Source organism: Excalfactoria chinensis, chromosome Z (genome assembly GCF_039878825.1).
Source record: "Excalfactoria chinensis isolate bCotChi1 chromosome Z, bCotChi1.hap2, whole genome shotgun sequence".
Lineage (NCBI taxonomy): Eukaryota > Metazoa > Chordata > Aves > Galliformes > Phasianidae > Excalfactoria > Excalfactoria chinensis.
The window spans coordinates 65,952,251-65,961,038 of record NC_092857.1 but is presented as its reverse complement, the minus strand read 5'-3'; the positions used below and the strand labels follow the sequence as shown (position 1 = coordinate 65,961,038).

The following is an 8,788-nucleotide window of genomic DNA, read 5'->3' as shown; positions in this document are numbered from 1 at the left end:
CGTCACCAACGGGGAAAGGGGACCCACAGACCCACACCCTGGGGAAGGGGAAAGGGGAAAAGGAGGGAGGGGTAGGGAGGTGGGAGACGGGCCTGAAAACAAAACGGTGGCAGCAATCTGAGGAGGAAAGTCAGTTTTTTAAGTATGATATTGGAATGCAGATAACACAATTAACACTTGATGTAACCCTTGACTGCCCAGGTTAGCTGCTTCAGAGCCACCCCGGCCAGAACAGCAGCGACTGACTGCAAGGTACAGGCAGTGGGGTTTCAGTCCGTTCCTTTTCTGGGAGACAAAGAGGTGATGCGAAACAGCCAGCGTGGCTTCACCAACGGCAGATCTTGCCTGACCACTCTGGTGGCCTTCTGTGATGGAGGGATGGCAGTTGGTGGATGGGGGAAGGGTGATGGATGTCATCTTCCTAGAAGATGACTGGGAGAAAAGGAGGTTATCAGGAGTACTCAGTATTGGTTCACCAAGGGGAGGTTGTGCTCGACCAACCTGGTGGCCTTTTATGAAGATGTCACTGGCTGGGTGGACGGGGGGAGAGCGGTAGATGTAGTCTACCTTGATTTCAGTAAGGCTTTTGATACTGTCCCCCATGGCATCCTTATAACAAAGCTGAAGAAGTATGGGATATTTGAGTGGACAGTGAAGTGGATCAAGAATTGGCTGACTGGCAGAGCGCAGAGGGTTGCTGTTGGCGGTGCGGTGTCCGGCTGGAGGCCTGTGACTAGCGGCGTCCCCCAGGGGTCTGTACTGGGTCCGGTCTTGTTCAACATCTTCATCAACGACCTTGATGAGGGGATAGTGACCACCCTCAGCAAGTTTGCTGATGACACGAAGTTGGGAGGATTGGCTGACACGCCTGAAGGCTGTGCTGCCATTCAGCGAGACCTGGACAGGCTGGAGAGCTGGGCAGTAAGAAACCGGATGAAGTTTAACAAAAGCAAGTGTAGAGTCTTGCACCTAGGAAGAAATAATTGCATGCACCAGTACAGGCTGGGGGAAGACCTGCTGGAGAGGAGCTCTGCTGAGAGGGACCTGGGCGTCCTGGTGGATGACAGGTTGGCCATGAGCCAGCAGTGTGCCCTTGTAGCCAAAAAGGCCAATGGCATCCTGGGGAGCATTAAAAAGAGCGTGGCCAGTAGGTTATCCTCCCGCTCTACTCTGCCCTGGTAAGGCCTCATCTGGAATAATGTGTCCAGTTCTGGGCTCCCTAGTACAAAAAAGACAGGGATCTCTTGGAAAGAGTCCAGCAGAGGGCCACAAAGATGGTGAAGGGCCTGGAGCATCTTCCCTGTGAGGAGAGACTTAGGGAACTGGGTCTGTTTAGCCTTGAGAAAAGAAGGCTGAGAGGGGACTTGATCCATGTTTATAAATACCTGAAGTGTGGGAGCCATAGTGGCGAGGCTGGTCTGTTTTCAGTAGTGCGTGGGGACAGGACTAGGGGTAATGGGCTGAAACTTCAGCATAGGAAGTTCCGCACGAATGTGTGCAAGAACTTCTTTACGGTGAGGGTGACGGAGCACTGGAACAGGCTGCCCAGGGAGGTGGTGGAGTCTCCTTCTCTGGAGATATTCAAGACCCGCCTGGACACCTACCTGTGCGACGTGGTGTAGGGAGCCTGCTATGGCAGGGGGGTTGGACTGGATGATCTCTAGAGGTCCCTTCCAACCCCTACAATTCTGTGATTCTGTGATTCTGTAATTCTGCAAAGCTTTTGACATGGTCCCTCACTACATCCTTCTCTCTAAATTGTAGAGGTGTGGTTTTGAAAGATGGACTGTTCAGTGGATTATGAACTGGTTGGCTGGTCGCAACCACAGGGTTGTGATCTGGGTGGAAGTCGGTCACAAGCGGTGTCCCCCAAGAGCTGTTCTCGGGACCGGTGCCCTTCCCCATCTTTATCGATGACACAGACGATGGAATCAAGCACACCCTCAACAAGTCTGCAGAGCACGCCAAGCTGAGCAGTGTCATCAGTACGCTGGAGGGAAGGGAAGCCACCCAGACGGACCTGGACAGGCTGGAGCAGTGGACTCACGTGAACCTCATAAGGTTCAACACGGCCAAATGCAAGCCGTTGCACTTGGGTCGGGGCAATCCCAGGTATTTATACAGACTGGAGGAGGATCTCCTTGAGAGCAGCCCTGCAGAGAAGTACTTGTGGGTCCTGATAGAGGAGAAGCTGGACATGAGCCAGCAGTGTCTGTTTACAGCCCGGCTGTTCGTCATCTGCAAAAAGTCATGGAGAACAGGAGAGATACCTGAAGAATGGAGGATAGCCAGTGTCATTCCAATCTTCGAAAAGCTCAGGAATTAGGACACAGGAAACTATAGGCCACAGGAAAGTATAGGTCACTCAGGCTCAAATCCATCCCTGGGAAAGTGTTGCAACAACTTATTCTGGATAGCATCTCAAAACAGTTGGAAAAAAAGAAGTAGTAGAAGGGCTATCCAGAGTAGTAAACTTGGATTTACTGGGGAAAAAATCACACTTGACTACCATGGTAACCTTTGTAAAAGTCATGACTGGCTGGGTAGGTGTCTTAGTAATCTGGGTTAATGCTGGATCTGACAGACGTTTTGAATCACAGGATCCTGGACTGGCTTGGGTTGGAAGGGACAGTAAAGTCTATCAAGTCCCAAACTCCTGCAGTATGTTGGTTGTCACCCACTAGAGGAGGCTGCCTGGAGCCCAACCCAGTGAGGCCCTGAACATCCCCACAGAGGGCGGCTCTCTAGACATGGGGGATGTCCCATCAGCATTGGCCTGACGTTCACGGAGAAACTAGAAAAGGGGTTAGTCTGGAAGTGCAGGGTTGCTCCAGTGTGACTCCAGGACTGCAGCCCTGGACAAGGGATGGCTTGTCTCCTGCTCTGGCACGGTGACCTTTGCCAGCAGGTCAAAGAAAGCACACACTTCAGAAATTCTCCTCACTCGTTCTACATGCAGGCTTGAAGGGAATTGTGCCCTGCCTGTGCCGCTTTGCTTCTGGGAATTGTATAAGGGCTGAAGCTTTGATGTGTGAAGACTCGGATAGGAAAGGATCATAAAACCCACGCAGCCTCAAGTGCCTGCCATGGGAGCGCTGCCACCCAGGTCAGGTTAGAACAGGGTCCTGTCCAACCTGGCCTGGACTGCCTGCAGGAATGGGTACCCACAGCATCTCTGGGCAGCCGTGCCAGGGCCTCAGCGCCCTCCGAGCAAGGAATTCCCTCTCACAGTTCACCCGACCTCCTCTTTTCTCAGGTCAAAACCATTCACAGGTCTGTGTAGTAACTGTATGTTACCCCCATCAAATTAATTTAATTGCAAGATCAAAAAAGTAGCCTGGGAACAGCAGTTGCTGATGTATCGGATGCTTACTAACTACACTGGCCAGGTTAAATATGGCGGAATCATCAGGAATGTAAGTTATCCGCGCGTTCCCCAGGAAGATTACCAAGTTTTAAATGTGTAGTTTAAGATTTTGATTCCCAGTATTAAATGTTTATTACAGGTCAATGTGTTCCATACAAAAAGTTAAAAAATAGAACTACAGAGGCAGACTAGGTTGTTTTCAACTATGATGTCCAAGCAGCAGTTATTTTAATTTGGGCATAAGACAATAATGCCACTGTGTGCTTCTGTGCTTCCGACATGCAGATATCTTGAGTGTCTTCCTGCCAGTGATGCCGTTCCCCCTTGTCCTGTGGCCATCAGAGCCTGGGAAGTCGGTCAGCACACGCACTAGAAATGCCGGCTGCGCTGTTGACCCGCAGGCCTTTCCTAGACTCTCTGCTGTGCCGTCCCAGCACGGGCGCGGTGCGGAAGGCCTGAGGGAGGCCATCCTTGCTCCCCAAGGATGCTGTCAGCACCGGGCCCCTGGCTCCGCACTACCCACAGGAGCCACCGCCCTCCTGCGTGTGTGCCGCGTCCTCAGCCCCGTGAGGTGGTGACCGTGATGTCACAGTGGTGGCAGGGAGCGGCCATTGTGACCCACGGGGCCGGGAGCAGAGCTAAGGCTGCTGGGCTGGGGCCGAGCTCAGTGCGGCCTGGTGAGGTGTGGAGAGAGCACTGACTCTCTTGTTTCTCGCCGACGATGCCGAGCGTGTTCCAAGGGAACGACGAGGAGGCCTCCAACTCTGGGGAGCCAGGTGAGAGCACCATATCCCTGCACGCAGCTCCCCACTGCTGGGCAGAGGGCTGCTGGGGCTCTGCCTGTAGCTGGGAGGGGGGGAAGGGGCGAGCAGGGGCTCCCCAGCGCCACGGGCAGGCAGGGCCCCTCTGCTCGGGCCCAGCCAAGCCATGGCTGACTACTGGCACCACTAGGCCTGCAATGCCCCAGGGACAGCCGGCCCTGCCAGGTGCTCACCGCTGCTCACGGTTGCTCTCTCCTTCCTCTGCAGAGTGCGTGCTGTGCCGCAGGACACGGGTCAACCCGGACACCTGCGGGCAGATGTTTGCCACCGGTGGGCTCTGTGCCCACCAGTTCTGCTTGGTAAGTTCGCTCAAGGCCTCGGGCTCCTGCCAGGGATGCTCCCTTCCTTCCTGGCCTCACGAGATCACACTCTTTTCTCTCCTACAGTTCTTTGCTGATGGCCTTTTGGAGTGGAGAAGCCCGCTGGGAGACCTTTGTGGCTTCTCCATTCATGCCGTCCAGCATGCAGTCCAGCTGGCAGACCAGAAGGTGGGTTCCTGAACTGAACGGGGAGCTTGGTGTTGGCAGAGGCTCGCACCGGCTTTGCCTGGGCCCAAACAAAGTGATCGCGGCCTTTCCAACCGGCTCCGGGACAAAGTCCCACCACAGCACACAAACCTCTGTGGTGGGACTCTGCGCCCTGCCCGGAGAAGCCGTGTCAGCCACGAGCCCTCCACTGATGTGGACTGGTCTGCTCTTTCCAGCACTGCTTTGTCTGCGGCGAGAGGGGAGCTACCATCAGCTGCGCGCAGACAGGCTGTGAGCGCAGCTTCCATCTGCCCTGCGCCGAGGACGGGGAGTGCGTCACCCAATATTTTGGGCAGCACCGGTAAGGGCTGGCAGCAGCAGCCAAGCTGCCATCCCTCCCTGTTCCTCCCGGGGAGGAACCCGCAGCAACAGCTCCCAGCATCCTGCCAGAGCCAGAGCCCAGGCCTGGGGCTCTCTCCTGGTCCTCTGCCCTCCTTACAGCACTTCTCACCGTGCCCATCCTTTTCTGTCCTCCTGCCCAGGTCCTTCTGCTGGGAGCATCGCCCTCGACAGGCAGCGGAGGCAGCTCCATCTCAGCACACCACCTGTGTCATCTGCCTGGAGCCCGTGGGGGACAGCACGTCCTACCACACCATGGTGTGCCCGGTGTGCAAACAGGCCTGGTTTCACCGGGGCTGCATCAGGGTAGGAGCTCTCCCCTTGTCTTGCAGGCACAGCTGGTGCTCAGCAGCACCCAGCCCCGCTCACGCTCACGCTCACGCTCCTTGTGCTTCTCCTGCAGAAACATGCCTTACACGCTGCCACCATGCGCTTCTTCTGCCCCGTCTGTGGAGGAAGAACGCAATTCAGATCCCAAATGACCACGCTGGGGATCCAGATCCCAGTCAGGTTGGTGTCCTTCTGTCCAGCTCTGCAGACACTCGGGCACAGGAGCTGTGCCTGCCCGGGAAGGGCCCAGTCCCTTGCCGTCCTGCAAGCACTGTTCTCAGCTTCATGGAGAAGCTGGGAATGAATTGCTCAAGGTAGATGAGCAGGGATGCCCCAGATCTGCCTCACACCTGCGGGACTCATCGCATTCCCTCTGTTCTCTGGCAGACGACCATCTTGGTGGGACGATCAGGACTACCAGTCTCTGAGAGAGAGGCACAGTCGGTGTGATGCCAGAATGTGCATCTACCTTGGAGGCAGGGAGAGGGCACAGGAGAAGGGGTGAGTGATCTCCGCAGTCCTCTGGGGCTCTGCGTGGGATCTCAGCCTCAGCACATGCTGCAAGGACTGAGCACCAGAGCCGTGCCGGCTGCTCCCCACCTTGGCTTGCTTTGTCCTCACAGCCACAACCCCTTTGCTTCCACAGGCGCTGGCAGCTGCTGCTCTGCAGCTCCTGTGGCTCAGAAGGCACGCACCGGAACTGCACCTTCTGGGCCACCAGTGGCAATAGCTGGGAGTGCGACACCTGCGCTGCTGCGGGCACCGGTAAGAGGCAAAGAGCCGCATGCCTCGGGGCCTGGCCAGGCAAGGCCTGGCAGCAGGGGCTCGGGATGTCCTTGCCCGTGCCATGAGAGATGGCAGCCTGTCCTGCCCTGGGGCTGCATGTTCATCCTGATGACCTTCCTGTCTCTCCTTACAGCATCCCGCCCCAACTCTGATCTTGCCAGCCCCAGCGCTCCTAGCCAGATGGTAATGGGGCCATCCCACAGCTCCTCGGGACCTGAAAACATCAGCCCTGGTCCTACCAGCCAGGCAGCAACAGGCCCATCCTGCAGCTCCCATCTGCCTGCAGCAGAGCAGGACACCGCTCAGCAGTGCCAAGGACGTGGTAGGAGGAGACGGGCACCAGCTGCAGGTGCTCAGACCTGCTCCCAGATCCCTACCAGACGGAGGACAGCGCAGTCCTCCAGAAGCTCCCGGGCAGCTGCACGTAGACAGCATCCCAGACAGAGGGGGAGCAGCCGCACAAGAAGCCGATCCCCATTGCAAGGCCAGGCCTCGGGCTCCCGGAGTCAGCCCAGAAGATGCCGTGGTGGGAGCCGTACGACAGCCCGAGGTGCTCAGAGAAGCACCTGCACCTCGGCCACACCAGCAGCATCGAGGTCCTCGAGGGCTTCCCCGCTGCCTGAACGCAGGAGACAATCCAGGCGGCGAGGGCGGGCCCACACTCGAAGCCGATCCCCAGTGGGGCGTCGGGATTCAGCTTCGCGCAGCCGACCGCGAAGAAGCCGTGGCCGGTCCAGGCAGCGGAGAACGGCCCGGACACAAAGCCGCTCCCGGGTCCAACTACATCCCTGCAGACGGTCCCAAAGACGGCGCAGAAACAGCCGTTCCCCATCCCCACGGGATGGCTGTGGTTCCAAGCGGCCAAGAAGATAAACCTTGAAGACAGTCCACGTGTGTCAACTTCATTCTTCAGTGGACCAGCCCGGGCACAAAGCCGCTCCCGGGTCTAACATCAGAGAAGACATCCCCACAACCAGCCCCAAAGACAGCGCGGAAACAACCGTGTCCCATCCCCCAGTGATTTTTATGATTCCCCCATAAAAAAAAATATAAATAAATAATCCCTTAATATACTCCCCACATCTTGGCTTCATTGTTCTCTGCTTTGTCCTGGGGTGGGGAGTGTTAGGAGCCGAGACCACGGGGCTGTCTTCTCCCCAGCGCCTTCCCAGATGTTTGCCACGGAGTTATCTTTAGGTCCATCTGCATCTGTGATGGGGGTCAGCGAGCCTGCAGGCCCAGCAGCCTGAAGAAAAAGTGGTGGTGACGGAGGTGCCTCGATGGTTTACAGGCCAGTTCAGGCCGTTTCCGTCACCAACGGGGAAAGGGGACCCACAGACCCACACCCTGGGGAAGGGGAAAGGGGAAAAGGAGGGAGGGGTAGGGAGGTGGGAGACGGGCCTGAAAACAAAACGGTGGCAGCAATCTGAGGAGGAAAGTCAATTTCCTAAGTATGATATTGGAATGCAAGGTAACACAATGTCACACTTGATTTAACCTTTGACTGCCCAGGTTAGCTGCTTCAGAGCCACCCCGGCCAGAACAGCAGCGACTGACTGCAAGGTACAGGCAGTGGGGTTTCAGTCCGTTCCTTTTCTGGGAGACAAAGAGGTGATGCGAAACAGCCAGCGTGGCTTCACCAACGGCAGATCTTGCCTGACCACTCTGGTGGCCTTCTGTGATGGAGGGATGGCAGTTGGTGGATGGGGGAAGGGTGATGGATGTCATCTTCCTAGAAGATGACTGGGAGAAAAGGAGGTTATCAGGAGTACTCAGTATTGGTTCACCAAGGGGAGGTTGTGCTCGACCAACCTGGTGGCCTTTTATGAAGATGTCACTGGCTGGGTGGACGGGGGGAGAGCGGTAGATGTAGTCTACCTTGATTTCAGTAAGGCTTTTGATACTGTCCCCCATGGCATCCTTATAACAAAGCTGAAGAAGTATGGGATATTTGAGTGGACAGTGAAGTGGATCAAGAATTGGCTGACTGGCAGAGCGCAGAGGGTTGCTGCTGGCGGTGCGGTGTCCGGCTGGAGGCCTGTGACTAGCGGCGTCCCCCAGGGGTCTGTACTGGGTCCGGTCTTGTTCAACATCTTCATCAACGACCTTGATGAGGGGATAGTGACCACCCTCAGCAAGTTTGCTGATGACACGAAGTTGGGAGGATTGGCTGACACGCCTGAAGGCTGTGCTGCCATTCAGCGAGACCTGGACAGGCTGGAGAGCTGGGCAGTAAGAAACCGGATGAAGTTTAACAAAAGCAAGTGTAGAGTCTTGCACCTAGGAAGAAATAATTGCATGCACCAGTACAGGCTGGGGGAAGACCTGCTGGAGAGGAGCTCTGCTGAGAGGGACCTGGGCGTCGTGGTGGATGACAGGTTGGCCATGAGCCAGCAGTGTGCCCTTGTAGCCAAAAAGGCCAATGGCATCCTGGGGAGCATTAAAAAGAGCGTGGCCAGTAGGTTATCCTCCCGCTCTACTCTGCCCTGGTAAGGCCTCATCTGGAATAATGTGTCCAGTTCTGGGCTCCCTAGTACAAAAAAGACAGGGATCTCTTGGAAAGCGTCCAGCGGAGGGCCACAAAGATGGTGAAGGGCCTGGAGCATCTTCCCTGTGAG

General features: G+C 56.3%; 1 protein-coding gene across 1 annotated transcript; it reads left to right on the top strand.

The window, feature by feature from the left end:
- Positions 1 to 4,088: 4,088 nt before the first annotated feature.
- Positions 4,089 to 7,120, top strand: LOC140263722 (PHD finger protein 7-like). The gene is made up of 12 exons (XM_072358828.1): positions 4,089 to 4,143; positions 4,396 to 4,487; positions 4,575 to 4,676; positions 4,892 to 5,016; positions 5,198 to 5,360; positions 5,458 to 5,564; positions 5,772 to 5,885; positions 6,031 to 6,149; positions 6,304 to 6,361; positions 6,575 to 6,901; positions 6,965 to 6,979; positions 7,084 to 7,120. The coding sequence occupies exons 1-12, from the start codon at positions 4,089 to 4,091 to the stop codon at positions 7,118 to 7,120; spliced, it is 1,314 nt and encodes a 437-aa protein (XP_072214929.1).
- The last annotated feature ends 1,668 nt before the right edge of the window (positions 7,121 to 8,788 follow it).

What these genes read in the sequence shown, in the direction of transcription:
- LOC140263722 (XM_072358828.1), top strand. Translation starts at nt 4,089, where the DNA reads ATGCCGAGCGTGTTCCAAGGGAACGACGAGGAGGCCTCCAACTCTGGG. An exon ending in TTCACCGGGGCTGCATCAGG is followed by an intron (nt 5,361 to 5,457) that starts GTAGGAGCTCTC and finishes CTTCTCCTGCAG; the next exon opens with AAACATGCCTTACACGCTGC. An exon ending in GGGATCCAGATCCCAGTCAG is followed by an intron (nt 5,565 to 5,771) that starts GTTGGTGTCCTT and finishes GTTCTCTGGCAG; the next exon opens with ACGACCATCTTGGTGGGACG.